The sequence below is a fragment of the Xyrauchen texanus genome, chromosome 41 (genome assembly GCF_025860055.1).
Source record: "Xyrauchen texanus isolate HMW12.3.18 chromosome 41, RBS_HiC_50CHRs, whole genome shotgun sequence".
Classification (NCBI taxonomy): domain Eukaryota; kingdom Metazoa; phylum Chordata; class Actinopteri; order Cypriniformes; family Catostomidae; genus Xyrauchen; species Xyrauchen texanus.
The window spans coordinates 30,687,585-30,710,247 of NC_068316.1; the positions used below are offsets into that span (position 1 = coordinate 30,687,585).

The following is a 22,663-nucleotide window of genomic DNA, read 5'->3' on the forward strand; positions in this document are numbered from 1 at the left end:
CTTACACAACACTGCCAGTAACATAGCAGCTATCAGTAGCAGTCACAGTAAAGTGATTTAAGGTATTGGGTTAAGTTGAGGCCAGTGCTCAGTTCATATTTTGGAAGCTGGGAGTATCAGGGTGTGTAAGGTGCTGGCAGGTTTATAAACGCATGATATACAGGGAGGGTGGAACGGGCTGCAACAGAGCAAATGGGATGAGAAGCACAGAGTTGAAGGGAGGGATGGAGAGTGGGGAGTTGAAGGAGTAAAGATGCCTGAGGTATGAATCAGCTCGGTAACTATGTGCTCCACACAGTTAAGAAGCCACACCCAACCACACCACCCTCCTCTCGAATTCCCTTTCCTGTGTTTTTTGAATAGAGGAATAATAACTGCTATAATACGCTTACATACATACCCAAAGGACTCAAAGAGCAACAAAACATACTATTTAAAGGTTTTAGAGGCATCTTAGGTAATTGAGCATGAATACACCTTTGAATCTTGGCAATGGATTTGAGAAAAGGTTAAAAGGTGCATTCAGTAATTGTATCCATGTCAAAAAAGATTAACCCATGAATAAATGGATTATCCTTTGTAAAATGTCTTTTAAATTGTGTGCAGTGATTTCAATTGAATAATCCAGTCATAGTGGTTTGAGTGGTTCACACCAACATATGAAATCAAAATTGACCCGATTCACTTTATACAAGATTCTGGTCTTATTGTGAACAATTCATAGGTGCGTGTTATTTTACATTTTAATGTTGAATTGTAATATTCTGACTGTACAATGACTGGCATTGACTAGCACAATGAAAGAGATGAAAACTTGTTTTAAATGGTTACAAAATGAATAATTGGGAAACCTCGAAATAAAAAAGCAGGTCTCGTACATTACACAACTATAATGTTTAGCTAACTGATCAAAAACACAATATCAAACTTCAAGGACATCAATACAGCAGATCTGAATTGTGATTTGTGTGTAGTAATGAACAAAAATATGAGCGATTTATTGGAGTAATTTTTCTTAGTCCGTATTTTTGGAAAAATACTTAAAGTATAACTTGAATGCACCGTAAGTCGCTTTTGGAAAAAAGCATCTGCCAAATACATAAATGTAAATGTTTGTCTTGTTGGATGTTAAGAAATTTTACTGGAAAACAAGATACATTTAATTCATAAGCAAATGAGTTTTAAGAGTACATTTATTGAGGTTTTACTCAAAACAAGTATTTGCCATTGGGGTAAGAAAATGCAAACACAAATCAAAGATAAAACAAATGTATTTTTATTACCACATTAGCCAATTGTTTTTCTTGTTTTTAGCAAAACCCTAAATTTTATTTCTCTAACAAGACTGGACATCTTGTCATCATCTTTGCTTCTAAAGTAGGCCCTATTGGTATGTTGTTTTAAGGATGTTTAGATATTTTTTACTGGAAAATTAGACAAAAATATGGATTAAGAAAATTCTTTTTTAACAGTAAAATATGAAAAACAGAAGACAGAAATTTGACAAAGAGAGACAGAGAGAGTTGTAGCAGCAGCAGATGACAGAATGAATGTTTGGGATGATATAGAGGGGTCAGAAAGGCAAAGAGTCAGCAGAACTGACAGAACGGACTGTCTGTGCGTGTGTGTGTGTGTGTGTGTGTGTGTGTGTGTGTGTGTGTGTGTGTGTGTGTGTGTGTGTGTGTGTGTGGATGAAAAACTGTCTGTTGATAACAAAGCTGTTTAACTGGCACTCAAAAAAGGGATTTTGCTGCTTGTTCAATTTAACTAAAGCAACACAACTCTAGAACATTATGTCACAACTTGATTTCATTGCTTTCTATACATTTGTAAAAATGGAGGTTTAATTCATTAATTTGAGTTGCAACTACATAAATACATTTTGTGGTGTTAATGTAGCATTGATTAATAGGGGACTTCCATTTCCCAGCATGCTGAGGAAGAGGTCATACATGTAACTGATAGCTTGCTTTGTTGAGTAAATGCTGTGTTAACCATATCATAGTTACTAAACTACACTCTATAGTGCTTCCAACCTGCTTGTATTTAGCATGCTAACATTCACTTTCACTAGTTAGTACATAAAAAAATCAAACAGATTTATTTGAGTTACACTGACATTGTGTTCATTGTGTCTGTCTTAGCTGTCTGAAAGTCACTTGCAATGTCTGATTTACCTCTGTGGGCGTCAGAAAATGAACATTTACAATGACAATAAAACACCTAATTTTCATGTGTTGCACGAAGAAATAGAATAGATTGTTGAAAACACATTTTCATTTGGGCATTTCTAACTAGAGCTGGCTGACAGGACGACAGAGAGCAAAGCATGGCATTGTTGTCGTGGTCAGATTGCTGTAAGACAGGACTGAATCGTCCAATCAACATGCAGTGTCAAAAAAAAAAGAAAAGTCCTTCCCTGCAAAGGATACCAGAGACAATAGCTTGAAGGACACAGAGTATAATTAATTTCAAAGAAAAAAATCTGTAAGCCTAATAGCTGAACTTGAAAAACATGGGTGAAATCAGCAATACAATCTAACAACAAATGTATAATAAAGTTTAGCCTGTTTAGCTAAAATAACACGTTTACTGTATTTTTCAGATTGTTTAAGCTACTGTGCATCCACTTGCTAGAGCAAAAATGCCATATTACGCACTGAAACGTCTGCTATTTGTTTTTTCATGAGTGGCCTGACTTCTCCCACTTTCTCTGCCGTTTTTAACTACACTTTAAAATAATGATCAGCTTACTGTATCTCACCATGTACTTTCCGCAAACACTGTGTGACAGTCCCCTAAATGTATTGTATTGCAATGTTGTTGCATTAAGATCTAAGCAGTAAGTTATTATTTTCCCTGAGGAATAAAGTGTTTAGTGGGGGGAGGAGAGGGGCGTGCACTTTGGGCAGTGGCACAAGAACTCCTCTAAATGCCATCTCATTCTCAATCGTGGAGTCTCTCTCTCTCTCTCTCTTTCTCTCTCTCAGAGACACATTATTCACAAACTATTAAATAATTTTGGCCTACTGTGTTGAACTATTTTAGGGCCACCTAAACAATTTGAGTGCGGTCTAAAACAATGATCAGCCACATCAAGTCTCCCTCGTGCCACCAAAAAACGCCAACAAGCATCCCAGTATAGCATTCTGAACATGATATTCTTCTCACCACAATTGTACAGAGTGGTTATCTGAGTTACTGTAGACTTTGTCAGTTCAAAACAGTCTGGCCATTCTCTGTTAATCTCTCTCATCAACAAGGTGTTTCCATCTGCAGAACTGCTGCTCACTAGATGTTTTTTGTTTTTGGCACCATTCTGAGTAAATTCTAGAGACTGCTGTGTGTGAAAATCCCAAGAGATCAGCAGTTACAGAAATACTCAAACCAGCCCGTCTGACACCAACAATCATCCATGTGATTATCTAATCAGCCAATCGTGTGGCAGCAGTGCAGTGCAGAAAATCATGCAGCTATGGGTCAGGAGCTTCAGTTAATGTTCACATCAACCATAAGAATGGGGAAAAAATGTGATCTCAGTGATTTGGACCATGACATGCTTGTTCAGGTCAGACGGGCTGGTTTGAGTATTTCTGTAACTGCTGATCTCTTGGGATTTTCACACACAACAGTCACTAGAATTTACTCAGAATGGTGCCAAAAACAAAAAACATCCAGTGAGCGGCAGTTCTGTGGATGGAAATGCCTTGTTGGTGAGAGAGGTCAACAGAGAATGGCCAGACTCGTTCGAACTGGCGAAGTCTACAGTAACTCAGATAACCGCTCTGTACAATTGTGGTAAGAAGAAATGCAGGTTGGTGCTGTTTTGGTGGCCCAAAGGGGACCTACACAACATTAGGCATTAGCCTAATACACACACCGATATATATATATATATATATATATACACACACACATTTATGCATGGAATAATTGACAAAAAATAATGCACATATTCTCAGCTGCGCATCATGACTGCATTATCACCTCAGGTGTGCATTATTTTTCGATAATTCAACGGCCCGGAGTCAATTATTCTGCTTATACCATGGTTACCATACCTTAAGACATCATTCGGGTTTTATCTTAATTTTTTGGTTTTCATCCCAAAAACGCTCTTGTGAGTGGAACTGTTTTCTTCCACCAAGGATTCAGCGTCTTGCTTAAAAACAGCTGAAGCCTTCGTTGTTAGTTCGAAAATGTCACTTTAGAACGCAATGGAGGATTGCGATGCTTGCACTGCTTTACTGGAGCACTTACTAAAGTAATTAGGTAGTGCGTTTGTGTGTGTGTGGGTGTGTTTGTTTTTGAGTTATCGAAAGAGAGAAATCAAGTCTGAAATAATTTTAGGTCGAGTCTGGAGTCAAGTCCGAAGTCTGTTAAAATGCAACTCGTGTCTCTAATCGAGTGTGAGTCTGAGTCTCTAAATAGACTGTGAGTCCGAGTCTCTAACGCGAGTGTGAGTCCAAGTCTCTAACGCGAGTGTGAGTCCGAGTCTCTAACACGAGTGCAAGTCTCTAAATCGACTGTGAGTCCGAGTCTCTAACGCGAGTGCAAGTCTCTAAATCGACTGTGAGTCCGAGTCTCTAACGCGAGTGCAAGTCTCTAAATCGACTGTGAGTCCGAGTCTCTAACACGAGTGCAAGTCTCTAAATCGACTGTGAGTCCGAGTCTCTAACGCGAGTGTGAGTCCGAGTCTCTAACGCGAGTGCAAGTCTCTAAATCGACTGTGAGTCCGAGTCTCTAACGCGAGTGTGAGTCCGAGTCTCTAACGCGAGTGCAAGTCTCTAAATCGACTGTGAGTCCGAGTCTCTAACACGAGTGTGAGTCCGAGTCTCTAACGTGAGTGCAAGTCTCTAAATCGACTGTGAGTCCGAGTCTCTAACACGAGTGCAAGTCTCTAAATCGTCTGTGAGTCCGAGTCTCTAACGCGAGTGTGAGTCCGAGTCTCTAACACGAGTGTGAGTCCGAGTCTCTAACGCGAGTGCAAGTCTCTAAATCGACTGTGAGTCCGAGTCTCTAACGCGAGTGCAAGTCTCTAAATCGACTGTGAGTCCGAGTCTCTAACACGAGTGCAAGTCTCTAAATCGACTGTGAGTCCGAGTCTCTACGCAGTGTGAGTCCAGTCTCTAGCGAGTGCAAGTCTCTAAATGACTGTGAGTCCGAGTCTCTACGCGAGTGTGAGTCCAGTCTCTAACGAGTGCAAGTCTCTAAATCGACTGTGAGTCCGAGTCTCTAACACGAGTGTGAGTCCGAGTCTCTAACGCGAGTGCAAGTCTCTAAATCGACTGTGAGTCCGAGTCTCTAACACGAGTGCAAGTCTCTAAATCGTCTGTGAGTCCGAGTCTCTAACGCGAGTGTGAGTCCGAGTCTCTAACACGAGTGTGAGTCCGAGTCTCTAACGCGAGTGCAAGTCTCTAAATCGACTGTGAGTCCGAGTCTCTAACGCGAGTGCAAGTCTCTAAATCGTCTGTGAGTCCGAGTCTCTAACGTGAGTGCAAGTCTCTAAATCGACTGTGAGTCCGAGTCTCTAACGCGAGTGTGAGTCCGAGTCTCTAACGTGAGTGCAAGTCTCTAAATCGACTGTGAGTCCGAGTCTCTAACGCGAGTGTGAGTCCGAGTCTCTAACGCGAGTGCAAGTCTCTAAATCGACTGTGAGTCCGAGTCTCTAACACGAGTGTGAGTCCGAGTCTCTAACGCGAGTGCAAGTCTCTAAATCGACTGTGAGTCCGAGTCTCTAACACGAGTGCAAGTCTCTAAATCGTCTGTGAGTCCGAGTCTCTAACGCGAGTGTGAGTCCGAGTCTCTAACACGAGTGTGAGTCCGAGTCTCTAACGCGAGTGCAAGTCTCTAAATCGACTGTGAGTCCGAGTCTCTAACGCGAGTGCAAGTCTCTAAATCGTCTGTGAGTCCGAGTCTCTAACGCGAGTGTGAGTCCGAGTCTCTAACTCGAGTGCGAGTCTGAGTCTCTAAATCGAGACGGAAAATCCTTTAGGCATAATAAAGTAAATAACATCTGATAAGTCATCTGATAACATCTATAAGATATGTTTCCTTGAGGAAGGGGGTCATAAACAAGTTGGGGAAACTCCCCATTTTATGAATGCAAAATATAGTCTTGCACTTGTGTGTGTGTTTGTATGTATGAGTGCGGCAACCCCATCTGACTCACTGTGTGGAAACTCTGAATGTTCTTGCGCCACTGTGCAAAGCTGCAAGCTATTACACATTGCATTATAGAGCCGAAAAAACTCTAACTGCAGACAGACTGTCTGCTTAACCATTCAAACTCCCTCTCTCCCTCTTCTCTGAATATTTTTACATGTAGCTACTCTTTTCCCACTGTTCCGGTCCCTCGTTCCCTAAAAAACCACTCCCACGTTTTTAAAATAGTCTCTGAATTTTGCCTGTGGTATTTTCCATCAGTGAGAAAAAGAAGGAAACGTTTACTACATCCTACGCGACTGCCGTGCTGAGGAGAGAACGCATGTAAAAACACACCAGTCTTCCTTTATTCTGTGACCATCAAACAGAATTGGGCTTTTAAAAGGCAGTAGGTAGTGTATTAAGGCGAGTGTATTAACACACATGTTGGTTGTGTTCACAATACATCAGTTCATACAAGCAAAGCTTAAGTGTAAGTGTTTAATGGGTGTGGTGACAAGAAGAAGACAAACATCACAATTTACTTTGTGTGTTTGGACACTTAAGCCACACTTTAAAATGTCTGAATGTCATTGCACTGACCATCTTGGTCCTGGAGGACCCCAGCACTGCACATTTTGGATGATTCCCCCATCTAACACACCCATTTCAGGTCTACTAATGAGTTAATCAGTAGAATCCGGTGCATTTTGGAGAAAGGGTTAGGCCAAGAAACACTGCATTAGAAAGCAAAATATTGCTTTTCTCAGAAACTAACTTCACTTTTCTGAGTCATTTTTGCATTCACTTTCAATCAACTGATGCCAAGGCGTTTTTGAGTGGATGCATGATGTCAGTTCCCCTATAGTTCAAAGGTGTTCTAGCATAGTAACCACAGGTGGAGTTCAGCACATTAACCATGGACATGTTCCATTAACATTTGACAAACACAATGTGTCTTTTTGTCTTCATTTGAATGGTGTATCTTATCATTTTAGATGTATATAAAATAAACGCCATTAAGCATATGCTACAAGGTGTTAATATTTTGTTATATAATACAATGGCATTGAGACATTAGCTGCCGTGAGTGTCCAGATACTTTTTAGGCCCACTTGAATGGCTAAATTTCATAATGGTAAGATATGCTCATTTTACCAATGGCCACACCCTGACAGCTATAATATATATGATGTGCCTTGTAGTTTACATTATATTTTTAAAATGTGAAATGCAAATCGCCATTGCAAAACATATTTTGTGATCTCATTAACAAAATAATGTTGTAACATCATGATAGACACATTAGAAGTGGAAACACTGTAGAAGGTATTATTGCTTAAGTCATCTAATCTAAGCACTCCCTGCCCCAAGAAAAGAAAATTGACCAGTTACATCTTATTAATTAATGGCATTTTAAGTAATCCCTCCTATTACTCAGGCATACACAAACTGTTCAGCACTAGGTGGCGCTATAATGTGTATTTATTTTTTCACTAATAGCTCCAGAACTGAAAGGGCTATGACGATCATAGTTTTTTTCTGTCCATACATTTGTGGGGGAATTTTGGGAAAAATCTACTTTTCGATCTCCTAGTCCATTTGTCTGATTTGTATGAAATTTGGTATACATAATCTACAGATCCTCCTGACAAATATTCATCAAAAGAATTCTGATTCGGCAAAGCGCTTTGCAGAATTAAACCAATTAAATATTTGGGTATTTATTTTTTTTTTTGCTTATTGACCTATATCTTCTAAACGCAAAGTCCAAACTTAACAAAACCTGGTAAACTTTGTCAAGAAAACATTTTGAGGATGCACACCAAATTGTGCTTATAGGAGTTGCTATAATGAAAAAAACACCATAACCCTGCAACTGCATAATCAAGGAAGTTGTAATTTGGAAGTTGAACCATTTTCTATGGTTCACGTGCTTACATATCCTTAAAATATTGATTGGACAAATCAAAAATAATTGCTGCCAGCAGCCAATCAAATTTCAATGGCTAATAACTTGTGTTGTGAATGGCAGATCATTATATAAATATGCTGTATACAATAGTCCACAACGTAGTGCTATAATAAGCAAATTTTTGCTAATAACTTCAGAAACGTTAGTGCAACAATAAGAATAAATATTTTTTTCTGTTTTAAATTTGATTAATTTTATCCACAAGAAGATGAGCTTATATGCTTTTTTTTTTTTCTCCACTTTTTCTCCCAATTTGGCAGGCCCAATTCCCAAACGAATCCCAGCTGCCTCCGCATGTGAGACCGTCAACCTTTGCATTTTATCACGTGACTTGTTGAGCGCATTACTGCAGAGATATAGCGCATGTGGAGGCTTCATGCCTTCCATCGCAGCATCCACGCACAACTCACAACACGCCCCACTGAGAGCCACATTATAGCGATCACGAGGAGGTTACCTCGTGTTACTCTACCCTCCCTAGCAACTGACCCAATTTGGTTGCTTAGGAGACCCACTCAGCATGCCAAGGGATTCAAACTAGCAAACTCCAGGAGTGGTAGCCAGCGTCTTTACCACTGAGCTACCCAGGCCCCCAGGCTTATATGCTTTTTGATCTAGCCCATAATGACTAATTGGCCTGTTTCATCTGAGTGCGACATACAAAAATAGAAAAACTCAGTACGCATGAGTAATAGAACATTCTAAGGACAAATGCCAAATTTAATCCAATTCTGATGCCAAGTAGGTCCTTATTGTGCAATTGTGTTCAAAGCGGTTGAAATTGTAAACTAGAACAACTGTGTCCACAGCATCCACAGGATCTGTTCTGTCAAATTTGGCTATTTTGGTCATGTTCTCTTCACGTGTGCTGGGACCCCGATATTTGCCTCTTGTGGCTATATTATTTTAAATATTTATACTAAACAGCAATGAGATTAAATGGAAAGCTAATGCCAGAGTCTACTGCTTGTCAGATGTTGCTTCTGAAAAAGACTTAAATGAGTCTCCTCTAGAGTTCACGAGAAATCTCTACAATTTCTCAAACTGTGTTCGACACAAATTTGTATTTCTTGTAATAACATGTTCATCTATGTGAATATCCCTCACCTGGTAGATCATGACTTTGAAGTTTCTCCTCTTCAGCAGCTCGTTCTCATTGCTCTCCAGTCGTTTGATCTGCCCGGCTTGTTTCTCCAGGTTCCCCCGCACAGTCTTCACATTCACGCTCACCTTACGCACCTTTTCCAGCATCTTATTGACCGTGTTGGATGTGGTGGTGTGGCTCTTGGACAGTTTGGTGAGTTCCCCTTGGATGCCTGTCACGGATCTCTCCATATCCCGTTGACGGACTTCAAGCCCGGCTTGTGTTTGCTGGATCTGGTCTACGGCTCCAATGATCTTATCTAGTAGGGCCAGGACAATGACTCCATTTATTTCACCTTTGTCTCCATCTCCAGCCTTGTCTCCCTCACCACCCTCTTTGGCTTCGTTCTCAATGGCCTCATCTTCGTCTTCAGAGGCAGGGAGGTTGATTTCATCATCAGAGATCTCTGTGAGGGATTTGTTTGGCTCTGGGACCTCCAGGTGCAAACGGGCCTCTTCAATCACTTCCATGTTTCAAAGCTTGTGTAATATAGTAAAATAAAGTTGAATGTGAAAGGATTCAAGCAGTGGAAAGTCCTTCTGTGTCCTTACTTGCCTTTCTACTATTGCTGCTCTCAGATTTTCCCTTTGGAGTTCACCTTACTGTTCCCTCCTCTTTCACGCACTCCACATCTGCTCTCTCTCTCTCTCTGAGTGTGTGCTGGGATCTTGTTTTTACAGTACAGGCAGGCAGTTGTGGAGGCTCTGTACTGCATGAGCGCTGGGTCGTGAATGCCACACTTTCCTGTGAAACTCTCCAGACAAATCAACTGCGTGCCAGCTGCCTTCCTCTTACCCACTGACACTCCCTCTGTATGCTGTGTAGCTCTATCTGTGTGTGTGTGTGTGTGTGTGTGTGTGTGTGTGTGTGTGTGTGTGTGTGTGTGTGGTGGAGAGCAGTGCTCCACCCAGTGGCCCTCAGTGGGACCCCATAGGTAAAAAATCACAAGTGAGTCCATTTACAAAAAATTCCCTGCTGAATGCCTTAAGAGATAGTTCACACTGAAAGGAAAATTGTCATCATTTACTCATACTTATAATTTATACAGGTTATAAGTTATAACCTGTATGACTTTCTTCCATGAAGCACAGAAAGTGCATTTCTGAAGAATGTTCTGGCTGCTCTTTACTCTATAATCAAAATGATAGGGTTAGGATTCGTCAGGTGTTTTAAGTTAGTTTAGAAGATAGCAGGCTGTAAATAGGTTTAAATAGGTGATAATGATAAAAAAATAATTGCTAGATTTTCCCAAGTTTTCAAAGTGCATGGAATTGTGTCTTGTTTAAAGAGTTATGTTAAAAAAAACAACAACAAAAAAACAAAGCAAATGTCCTTGCATGTGACACTGTAAAGTTTGTAAATTCCTAAAGCACCACATAACTAAAAACACAGCATAACTCTTTTATTTCACTGTACAGCAGATGCTGAACAAACTTAACTCAGTTTCCAATATCTCATAAAGACATGCATTTTGACTATTCACACACAGCCGCAATTTTGAGTCACGTGTGCTCATTTTGCATGGGTGCACAAACGCAGTGCGTGGGTTCTAAATTAAGTTGGTATTTGGTGTTATAGGTACTGTAAAAAAGACCGGTATTATTAACTTACATATATACACTCACCAACCACTTCATTAGGTAGCCTACACCTGTACACCTACTTATTCAAGTGATTATCTAATCAGCCAATCGTGTGGCAGCATGGACAGTCACACAACTATGTGTGGTGTGCACGGCCCCTAATACGCATAAAATAAAAACCACTTTAATATTATAACCAGGAAGAACAACATTTCTGTAGTTTTTACTTTTAAAAATCACTACTTTTTGCCAAAAGCATGAAACTGTAATCAATGGAGGGAGACAATATTTTTCTGTCAACCATTTTCTTCCCCGTAATTAAGCTTAAGTCGTTTCCATTTTTGAAGCTGGCTTTCATTTAAAATTGGGCTCATTCGTTTGTAAACAGTATATGACCAATATGTTTAAAATAGTAGGCATATGTATCACTGGAAAAAAAAGGCCTAGCAGGGCCACTGTCTTATTTCAGGGCTTAGACCTGTTTTAAGCGACCATGCATTATAATGGATTTTTATAGGAGAGAAAATGCTTAACATGAAAATAGAGTATTTTTTAATAAACAACAGTGTGGTTGTTTTGGCAGTAAATAGTGATCATCACAAGAAAAATGTAAGAAAATCACATTAAGCGTTTTAACTAAATCTGTACTTTACTGTATTTTGTGCTGTAGTTTTTCTCACCATCATTTAGCTGAGTCTCTCTTCCAGAACGAGTACTGACAGATGCAATGCTATATAATATCAGGTCATGAATAGGTGTGTTTACTGGTGTTTTTACAATCACAATGGTAAGAAACAATTATCATGCTATAAATTTGACATAATTCACAACAAATCAGAACATTGTGGCTCCTGTGTATTATCAACAGCCAATATCTCAGACAAACTCATGTGAAAGGTGTGTGTGTGTTTCAGGTCCATTTCTTTTGGATTGTGAAATACTCTCAGCAGTTTAGGTGTGAGATACTAAAATACAGGACAAACACAGTTTTGTTCCTTTAAATATGAGACAATTCCATATTAAAGGGAACAGTTCCATTTTATACAGGACAGTTGGCAACCCTTCCGGTTACTTTACACCACACTGACGCTACAAGCATGCTACACTTGACAGTAGTATGATTTTATTACATGGCATTACATTACATTGCTGTAAAGGGATCAATGGAAAGGAGGAGGCGAGAACCAGCTTTAGGATACAAATAATAGTTTAATTTTAAACTCAAACAAAAGACACACATATGACGGACCTGTCCGTAAATGATCTCTCTCTCCCGCACAATCCTCTGCAGTCGACCTTTATCCCTCTCGGAGGCTTGATTAGCCTAATACGGGACCGGGTGTGTAGGATCACGACCCAGCCCCGCCCTCCGCCCTGCCACAATTGCATTTGTCTGTGTTCATTCTGGAAGAAAAATAAACTCAGCCAAATGACTGTATGAAAAACTAAAGAGCATTACAGTGTTTGTTTAAATGCTGGCATGATGAACCCAAAGCACATTTTGAGCATTTAAATGGAAAAGAAATGGCATGGCTTCACAGAACTATATTGCCTTTCTCCATGGATTGCTTTAGGATAGATTATTTTTTTCTTTCTTTTTTTGTGCTTGATATGGGAATTCTCCAACAAAGTAATGAGATCACTTTTGCTGAAGTCTCCTGCTTGAAAAAAATATATAAAATCTAAGAAATCTCACATGTCTCCTCTAGAGTTTCAGAAGAGATCTCACTTCAAAGTGAGATTTGCCAAAATACTAAAATCTGCTATTAAAAATCTTTAAACTGAAACATTTCTCATCAATTTCTTCAGAGACAAAATTATCAGGGCGATACTATACACAATCATTTAAAGCTCTATCGTCCTCAATGCAATTTTCTTTTTAGACAGTGTTGTCTGTATTATTGAAATAACTAGCAAGGCTTTCTTGAAAGTGTAACAGTATTAGACAGGCACAGACATAGCAAGAGCTGGAATGTGATCCAGAGCTGCAGGGATTTCAAAAACCCAAAATTTTTCACATAGACCACTTCAATAAAACTATCCAAAGAGTATGAGGATACCTTGAGCTTGCTTGTGGGCCCTGCGTGTATACACTTGTGTCAGTATGTGTAAGATTCTACCTCATCTCATACTGATGCTTCATGTGAATTGGACTATATTGTCCATCTTGTAACATGGCTATTCACCAACAAGAAAGAAAGAAAGAAAGAAAATGGACGTGAAATATTGATTTGAGTTTAAATTAATTTATTATATGAGATAAAATAGCATGTGGAGTTATATGTGAGATGTGAAACTAGTACAGTTATGTATGAAATCAGCCTCAGAGCTCAATCCTAGTCCTGTGTTCGAGTTTGATATCGCTTTTGGAACCTCATTAAAATGGCCTTAATTTTTACCATACCAGCATAAATACCTGGAGTTTGTTTCTGTTCCTGTAACTCAACTTACAAAGCATGGCACCACAGATGCCAAGGTCATGGGTTTGATACCCAGGGAACATGCGTACTGATAATACACTGATGAATTATGACCACTCACAGGTGAAGCGAATAACATTGATCATCTCCTCACAAGGCCACATGTCAAGGTCTGGGTAGATTAGATGGTAAGTGAACAATCAGTTCTCATAGTCACCGTGTTGAATGCAGGAGAAATGGGCAAGAGTAAAGACCTGAGCCACTTTGACAAGGACCAAATTGTTATGGTCAAACGACTGGGTCAGAGCATCTCTGAAATATCAAGGCTTGTGGGGTGCTCCTGGTCAGCAGTGGTGAGTATCTACAGACAGTGTTCCGAGTAAGGAAAATCCACAAACCGGCGACAGGTTATTCGGCAACCAAGGCTCATCGATGCACCTTGCCTACAAATTCCCCAGATCTCAATATGATTGAGGATCTGTGGGACGTGCTGGACCAACAATCCAAAACACGGCAGCTCCACCTCACAACTTACAGGACTTGAAGGATCTGCTGCTAAAGTCTTGGTGCCAGATACCACAGGACACCTTTAAGGGTCTTGTAGAATCCATGCTTTGGCAGGTCAGCACTGTTTTGATGGCACTCGGAGGATCATCAGCATATTAGACAGGTGGTCATGATGTTTTGGCTCATCGTGTATATGTACAGTTGGTGTCTTCCAAAGGCATTCACTCCCATCTCAGTGTTTGTACACAAGTGTGATTTTGTCAAGCATGTGTTTCCCACCTTTGAACCTTCTGTAGTTCCTGACTCTAAATAGAAACAGGTTAATTACAGGGTCTGTGTTACATTCTTCTTAGGTATGCCCTCTCACCTCAGTGTTCACTGTTACACCAGCACATTGACATACAAGAGTTCACTACAATGAACAGACTCATTTGTATCATGATTTCTATTCAGTTCTGGCTACACTAAGTAAAGGTCTCTTTAACTTTCTAACAGGGGCCAGATTATATGAAATCTCGACGGGGGCCAAACTTTATTTCTGCATTCAATTTCATTACTAACTAACATGTTAATACTATTATTCACATAAAAACTGTCTGAGGTATTCAAATAAACATTTTTGAGGTCTGGCCATAAATTCCTTCTAAAGATCTTAAGATAAAAAATAAAAAACAACAACAACATAATAATAATTGTAACAATGTAGGGCTATTGCTTGCAAATGATTAAGATTTTTTTATATATATACATTTTATTAATAAGCGATGATCAAATATGCTCACCTAAAAGTTGCTGGTTCATGTTTTGGAAAGCAGTGTATCTGAACTATGCTCGACAAGTTTAAACAACCGCACTCCAGTCCGGAACTGGACAACGGATAACTTCTGATGACTGCTGATGCTGTTGCACGTGCCGCTGAATGTTGTTTAACTCATCGCTGAGCATTGCGCAGAGAACTCTCAGATGTTTCAGACTGTGACGCGATTTTATAAAAGTGATTATATGTTGCGGGCTGCCGTTTGACTATCCCTGTCTATAAGCCAGAGAAACTAATGTTAACATATAGTAGCCCTAAATTGTATCATTTTAAAAATGTATTAGTATCTGTTACGATTAACATTAAAGGATTAGTTCACCCATAATTGACAGTTCAGTTATTGTTTATTCACCCCTGTGTTGTCATAACCCCATATAACTTGCTTTCCTTTTCTGAACACAAATGGAGAAATTGTTAAAAACGTTTGTGCTCAGTGATGTCATACAATGGCAGTTTATGGTGACCACCTCTGCAAGCTTCAAAATAAAGCAAAATTATGATTCAAAAGTCTATTAAATTATTGCATGAGACTCGCGATTGTAATAAAAGCATACAATAAGGTGTGTGTTCAGGCACGAGAGCAACCGTTCACGCAGCACCCTCACAACATTGTGGTGTTCAAGCTAAAACTCGTTTTAGGTCAGTGTTAGTGACAACAGAACACAACACAGCTGCACACAAAACAAAGAACAGAACTTATTAAACATGTCTGAAGAGTTTGTAGTTGAAGAATTGGGAATGTTTCATTACAACACTTTACACAATGCATAATAATAGTTCAAATTAATGCACAAATAAATAAAAAAGTATATTCAGTGTAGGGATGCCACAGTGTGAGTTTTTGACAGTTAGAACCAGTTTTACAATTATTTGCACATTTTTGTATTATGCAACAGCACAAATATACCAATTGTCTAAACTTCTAAGTGGACGTATTTCTGGAGGATATGCAGAGGCTAAGGGAAACCATATACCGTTAATAAGAAAACTGATAAATGCACACACACAAAATTAAAAGGAGGTAATAAGAGACGCTTTAATCTAGGGCACAACGCTTATGCGCATCCCAAGCACAATGGTGTGCTTAAGTGTAAATAGAGTGCTTCAAAAGTGTGTAAATGTAAGGTTTTTGTGGGTGTAGTTCACAGCATTAAACAGTTTTTTCTTCTGCAACAGCTTATTAAACACCCCATCAGCATAAAGAATCGGCAACAGATGATACAATAGAAAAATACTGTCCACAACACCTGACAAATAAACCTTAGGACTAGTCATAATAACGGGAATGAGAACATTGCTTACAGCAGTCAATTTATAGTCTGATCATGACTTAAATTAACATTTATTGTTGAATGCGGTGTTTGCAGAAAGCAATATTTTAAATAATGAGGATGAGACTGTCAGTGGGCTTAAACATTACAAAAATATCATCTTTTAATTCAGTATCAGAATGAGCTTTATACATACAAGGAATTTGTCATGCTGACAAAAGCTTCCAGTGCACAAGCAATTTAACAAGAGTTTAACATTTTTTAATAAAAAGCGAATAGAAAATTTAAGTATACTGTATAAATATGATATAATATATATAATGATAATAAAATAAAATAAAAAAAATTATATATATATATATAAATAAAGAAGAGGTAGGCAATGTTAGATAAAATAAATTTAACTGTGAATTGACTTAACTGTGTATTGCACATTAATTATTGCTCAATGGGGCGATTTGAACTGTTCATGAGATGAATAGCCTGAGGGTAAAAAAACTGTTCCTGTTCCTGATGGTTCTGGTGCTCAGTGCTCTGTAGCGCCGGCCAGAAGGCAACAGTTCAAAAATGTTGTGAGCTGGGTGAGTGGAGGTCCAGAGTGATTTTTCTAGCCACTTTGGAAGTGTATAGTTCTTGAAGTGAGGGCAGGGGGCATCCAATAATCCTCTCAGCAGTCTGAACTGTCCTTTGTAGTCTTCTAATGTCTGATTTCGTAGCTGCACCAAACCAGACAGTTACTGAAGTGCAGAGGACAGTCTCAATGACTGCTGAATAGAACTGTATCAGTAGCGTGTGTGTGAGTCTATGTGGGTCTCTCATTTCAGGTCCTGTGAGATGGTAGTGCCCAGGAACCTGAATGAATCCACTGCTGCCACATTGCTGTTTAGAATGGTGAGGGGGTCAATGTTGGGGAGTTCTTCTCCAGGTTGTTTGCACCAGACAGCCAGCCATTCAACCTCCCTTCTGTATGCAGACTCATCACCATACTGGATGAGACCGATGACAGTAGTGTCATCTGCAAACTTCAGGAGTTTAACAGAGGGGTCCATGGCGGTGCAGTCATTGGTGTACAGGGAGAAGAGTATTGGTGGTGGTGTAGTGGTCTAAGCACATAACTGGTAATCTGGTAATCAGAAGAACACTGGTTCAAACCCCACAGCCACCACCATTGTGTCCTTGAGCAAGGCACTTAACTCCAGGTTGCTCCGGGGGGATTGTCCCTGTAATAAGGGCTCTGTAAGTCGCTTTGAATAAAAGCGTCTGCCAAATGCATAAATGTAGTGGGGAGAGCACACTGGGGGGCACCAGTGCTGATTGTGCAGGTGCTGGAAGTGAATTTCCCCTGTCTCACTAACTGCTGCCTGTCTGTCAGAAATCTGACTGACTGATAGACATGTGAACAGCGAGTTGGTGTAATTTAGTCTGGAGAATTGCTTGGATGTTGGTGTTGAAAGCCGAACTGAAGTCCACAAAAATTATTCTTGCATATGTCCCTGGTTTGTCCAGATGTTGCAGGATATGATGCAATTCATCACTTTAAAATCACCACAGTTTTTTTTGTGTCAATATGACAGACTCACAGCCACGCAATTGCAAGTTATTTCATACAAAATAATTTTTTGCGTTGATAAAAATATATAAACAAGGACAGATGCATGATTGGGGGTGGGGATGGGGGGACAAATCACCCCCTTCACAGCATTGGGGTAGGGGGGGGGGCATGTGTCCCCCCTATCTCCCTCAATTCTATGCCAGTGCACACAGGAGATCAACAGTCAGTGAACATTTTCTCTAATTAATACATTTGATTTCAGCTTGTTTCTCACCAAACCTTTTCGTATAACAATCATGTGTCTAATGGAATAATTTATTAAACTTCTGAATTATACTTTTGAATTCTTTTGAAGCTTGAAGTGGTCACCATAAACTGCCATTGTATGACATCACTGAGAACAAATTTTTTTCACAATTTCTCCTTTGTGTTCAGAAAAAGAAAGTAAGTTAAATGGGGTTATAACCATACTGGGGTGAATAAACAGTGATTGAATTTTCATTTTTGGGTGAAATAATCCTTTAGTTAACATTAATTAAGATTAATAAATGCTGTAAAAAATATTGTTCATTGTTATTTAATGATGTTAACAAATGTTTACAAATACAATGTGGAGCGGCGGGGGGCGGGGCCGGGTCGGAATATCAGTCCCCAATCGGCCTGATGAGGCGTGCGAGGGATAAAGGCGGCCGGTGACGATGGTACGAGAGAGAGAGAATTACGGGCATGTCCGTCATGTGTGTTTATGTTTGTGTGCTTTGGTTTAACTTTTCATTAAATATTATTTATGTTGACAAGCTGGTTCTCGCCTCCTCCTTGCCCATCATTAAATGTGTTACATTGGTGCAGAAACCCGGGAAGGAGGAGGGATGCCCGTTGCAGATGCGGGGAATGGCCGCCGTCTGCGGGGCAAGTGGGGACTGGATACCCCGACCGCCTGGAGCGAGGGAGCCGCTGCCGGGGGCGGAGGGGTCGAGGGAGACCGCCGTCCGCGAGGGGAGGAGTGAAGAAACTCTCCGACCGCCCGGAGCGGTAGGGCCACTGCCAGGGGCGGAGGAGTGTCCCCATTTGCTGCCAGAAATTCTGAGGGCCGTTCTGCCCACTGGGGCTCGAAGGTTTGACTCCGGTTCGCCCGGGGTTGGAGCGGCTGTCGTCCACCTGAGTGTGGAGGAGTGTTCGAGGACCACGCGACGGTACATCAGAGAACCGGTGAGTGAGCTTTTCTCTCTCTCCTCTCTCTCTCCCTTTCGCACCGTGTTGGCCTTTTCCCTCGCCTATTTTGTTGTTGTTGTTGTTGTTTCCCCTCCTGTCTCCTCCTAGGGCGAGGAAGGCGGGGATGACCACGCGGGACTCAAGATACACCCCGCCCCAGGGATGGGGGGGTATACGTCATGCCGGTGGCACCCCAGCCTGAGATAACGGCGGGAGGAGTGTGGAGCGGAGGGGGGCGGGGCCGGGTCGGAATATCGCGCGCCCGGTCCCCAATCGGCCTGATGAGGTGTGCGAGGGATAAAGGCGGCCGGTGACGACGGTTTGAGAGAGAGAGAGAATTACGGGCATGTCCGTCATGTGTGTGTTTATGTTTGTGTGCTTTGGTTTAACTTTTCATTAAATATTATTTATGTTGACAAGCCGGTTCTCGCCTCCTCCTTGCCCATCATTAACTGTGTTATATACAACCTTATTGTACTATTTTCAATCTTTTCTATAACCTGTCAGTGGCGGCCCATGTATTTAAAGTCTAGGACATCAGTGTGATTCATGCCATTAAGAAAATTCAGTTTCACATGAATAAGACACCCTATGCCTTTGGGCATCATACATTATGTCGCAGCTAAATAGTAATACCAATTGACATTTTAAAAAACACGTCCACACATTAAAGCCAAAACTTGAAACGACACTTAATGCTCAATTAAGTCTAATTTTAACTGAGTAGGACTGTTTGTGAAATGAATGGTTCCTGAACAGACATTCAAAAATCAGCACAATCAGCATAATTTGCATAATGAATCTACCAAGGAGGTCTATAATACCTGGAAAAATCTATCTAATAATATTTGCTGTTTAAATGTTGTTTTCAATAAATTTTGTTTCATCAGCGTACACATTTATGCTGCGTTCCATTCAAGTTGGATGTGGGATATTCCTACCTGATATCTCCAACCATAAATGCATCCCATTCCCCGATATTCGGAACTGCAATGCTTCCGTTGGCTTAGCAGGAGTTTGACTCTCATTATAGATGTCTCTTAGCAACCCAACTGATAAACAATCTGCAGCGCTATCATTTGAGCTACAGGTGTACGATGTTCAAAAGAGATTATAATGTTTTATTCACTGTTTCTGCAAGTGTTTGTTAAATAAGCTTTAATATCATGTAATGTGGAAATGAACTCATTTATCAATATTACTTAATAAAATGAATGTTTATCACTTTGTAAATCAGTCCTCCTTTCCTGTTTAATAAATGAAGCAATCACACGGTCATGCAGAACATCTTGTGTTTTTAACTCCATAAGGATCTCTTTCTCAATGATGATGTGGCAGTGACAGTCGACTGTCAGCAAGATCTCGCGCTCTTCACTTTCAAATGATGTACATCACTTAAAGTGTGATTGTGTCACACAAGGCCAGCTAGAAGGCCTCGACCGGGACATATCCTAAAGATCACACCCACCAAGAACTAATAAATCAATCTGATTGGCTGGTGAATCTGACAATATGACTTTAGTTGCTCATTTATTTGCACTTTTGAGGGATTCTGAAGAAATTCTGAGGGCCTGAGGGGGTGGAGCTCAGACTCACGTGCTGCTTCGGGCATGTGATTTGTGAAACAGTTTTCACACTTTGCTTGTAAGCATCAAGGAATAAATTCTGACTGGATAAACTTTTTGTTTTTCTCTATTTATTTGCAGATTAATTAAGAGTGGAAATAGATTAAACATACATAGACAAAAAGGTGAATGAGAATTAAAAATATTGATTTATTTGGCATGTTAGGCCAGCAGAGAAGGCTTTGCTGGCCTTGAGAATTCGCCACTGTAACCTGTTAAAATGTATGGCTGAGTTAGGAATAGCATACTACTATGTAAGAGTAGTATGATAGTAGCCTATGCCATTCCGAACTCGGCCTATGTCAAGTCAACCATCTACACTCACCTAAAGGATTATTAGGAACCTGTTCAATTTCTCATTAATGCAATTATCTAATCAATCAATCACATGGCAGTTGCTTCAATGCATTTAGGGGTGTGGTCCTGGTCAAGACAATCTCCTGAACTCCGAACTGAATGTCAGAATGGGAAAGAAAGGTGATTTAAGCAATTTTGAGCATGGCATGGTTGTTGGTGCCAGATGGGCCGGTCTGAGTATTTCACAATCTGCTCAGTTACTGGGATTTTCACGCACAACCATTTCTAGGGTTTACAAAGAATGGTGTGAAAAGGGAAAAACATCCAGTATGCGGCAGTCCTGTGGGCGAAAATGCCTTGTTGATGCTAGAGGTCAGAGGAGAATGGGCCGACTGATTCAAGCTGATAGAAGAGCAACTTTGCCTGAAATAACCACTCGTTACAACCGAGGTATGCAGCAAAGCATTTGTGAAGCCACAACACCCACAACCTTGAGGCGGATGGGCTACAACAGCAGAAGACCCCACCGGGTACCACTCATCTCCACTACAAATAGGAAAAAGAGGCTACAATTTGCAAGAGCTCACCAAAATTGGACAGTTGAAGACTGGAAAAATGTTGCCTGGTCTGATGAGTCTCGATTTCTGTTGAGACATTCAGATGGTAGAGTCAGAATTTGGCGTAAACAGAATGAGAACATGGATCCATCATGCCTTGTTACCACTCTGCAGGCTGGTGGTGGTGGTGTAATGGTGTGGGGGATGTTTTCTTGGCACACTTTAGGCCCCTTAGTGCCAATTGGGCATCGTTTAAATGCCACGGCCTACCTGAGCATTGTTTCTGACCATGTCCATCCCTTTATGGCCACCATGTACCCATCCTCTGATGGTTACTTCCAGCAGGATAATGCACCATGTCACAAAGCTCGAATCATTTCAAATTGGTTTCTTGAACATGACAATGAGTTCACTGTACTAAAATGGCCCCCACAGTCACCAGATCTCAACCCAATAGAGCATCTTTGGGATGTGGTGGAAAGGGAGCTTCGTGCTCTGGATGTGCATCCCACAAATCTCCATCAACTGCAAGATGCTATCCTATCAATATGGGCCAACATTTCTAAAGAATGCTTTTAGCACCTTGTTGAATCAATGCTACGTAGAATTAAGGCAGTTCTGAAGGCGAAAGGGGGTCAAACACAGTATTAGTATGGTGTTCCTAATAATCCTTTAGGTGAGTGTATATTAAATAAATACATAGAAGGGGAACTTTTTTTTCCTTGTGAAATATATCAAATAATGTTCCTAAATAATTTCTGTAACTTTGAAATGATAGAAACCAAATTTTTAAATACATGAAATTTACTACAGAATTAAGCCACCGTCATACAATACACAGTCTCACCATGTTTTTTTTTCAATAAATTGCAGACAAAACAAGAACAGCCTAGATCATACAGTATGAACAGACATTAAATCGTATTCATCTGAATATCTTTTAAGTATATAAAACTTGATTAATATCAAATCAGCTACTTTACAAACAACAAATTGGCCTAAACATGGTTTAAACAATAAACATTATTATAAATATAATATTAGCCATTTAAATATTGTATGGAAACAACAACACATAAATAAATGAACATTTTCACATAAATAAAAAATAACAATCTATTTAAGCAGGTTTGATTTTTGAGTCTGGGTCAATCTCGTCACGTGACCGTGAAGCTGCCGCAGCAGTGACGTCACAGCAGAGCTGATCCATTACTGAAGACGTCGAGGTGGTGAGAACATTTAATATTTTCCTATTCGGTTTTTGTCTACACATCTTTAACAATAAAAACTATTTGAATGGCGGTATAAATGAGCGGATGAATCATTTAATTTGTGGATGCTGGGATAAGGTGGTGTAGGTACAGGTTTTTCCAGTCTGTTTCCGGCATTAGCGTTAATATACATATATATATATATATATATATATATATATATATATATATATATATATATATATATATATATATATATATATTATACAAATGCCAGCTTTAATGATGACTTGAATATTATTTTGTGTTTGAAAGTAAGTGAATGAGAAATCTGCTTTTAACTGTCGA

General features: G+C 40.0%; 2 protein-coding genes across 3 annotated transcripts in view; one reads left to right on the forward strand and one right to left on the reverse strand.

The window, feature by feature from the left end:
* The window catches only part of LOC127634472 (caveolae-associated protein 1-like), a 34,219-nt gene extending 24,179 nt beyond the window's left edge, over positions 1-10,040 (reverse strand). Inside the window, exon 1 of the mRNA XM_052114059.1 lies at positions 9,227-10,040. Coding sequence (XP_051970019.1) covers positions 9,227-9,733 — 507 coding nt within the window. The 5' untranslated portion in view covers positions 9,734-10,040. The remainder of the gene's footprint in view (positions 1-9,226) is intronic.
* Positions 10,041-22,271: 12,231 nt separating this feature from the next.
* The window catches only part of LOC127634469 (V-type proton ATPase 116 kDa subunit a 1-like), a 43,776-nt gene continuing 43,384 nt past the window's right edge, over positions 22,272-22,663 (forward strand). For both annotated transcript variants that reach the window (XM_052114054.1, XM_052114055.1), the window contains exon 1: positions 22,272-22,333. The gene's annotated coding sequence lies outside the window, so the exon portion shown is untranslated. The remainder of the gene's footprint in view (positions 22,334-22,663) is intronic.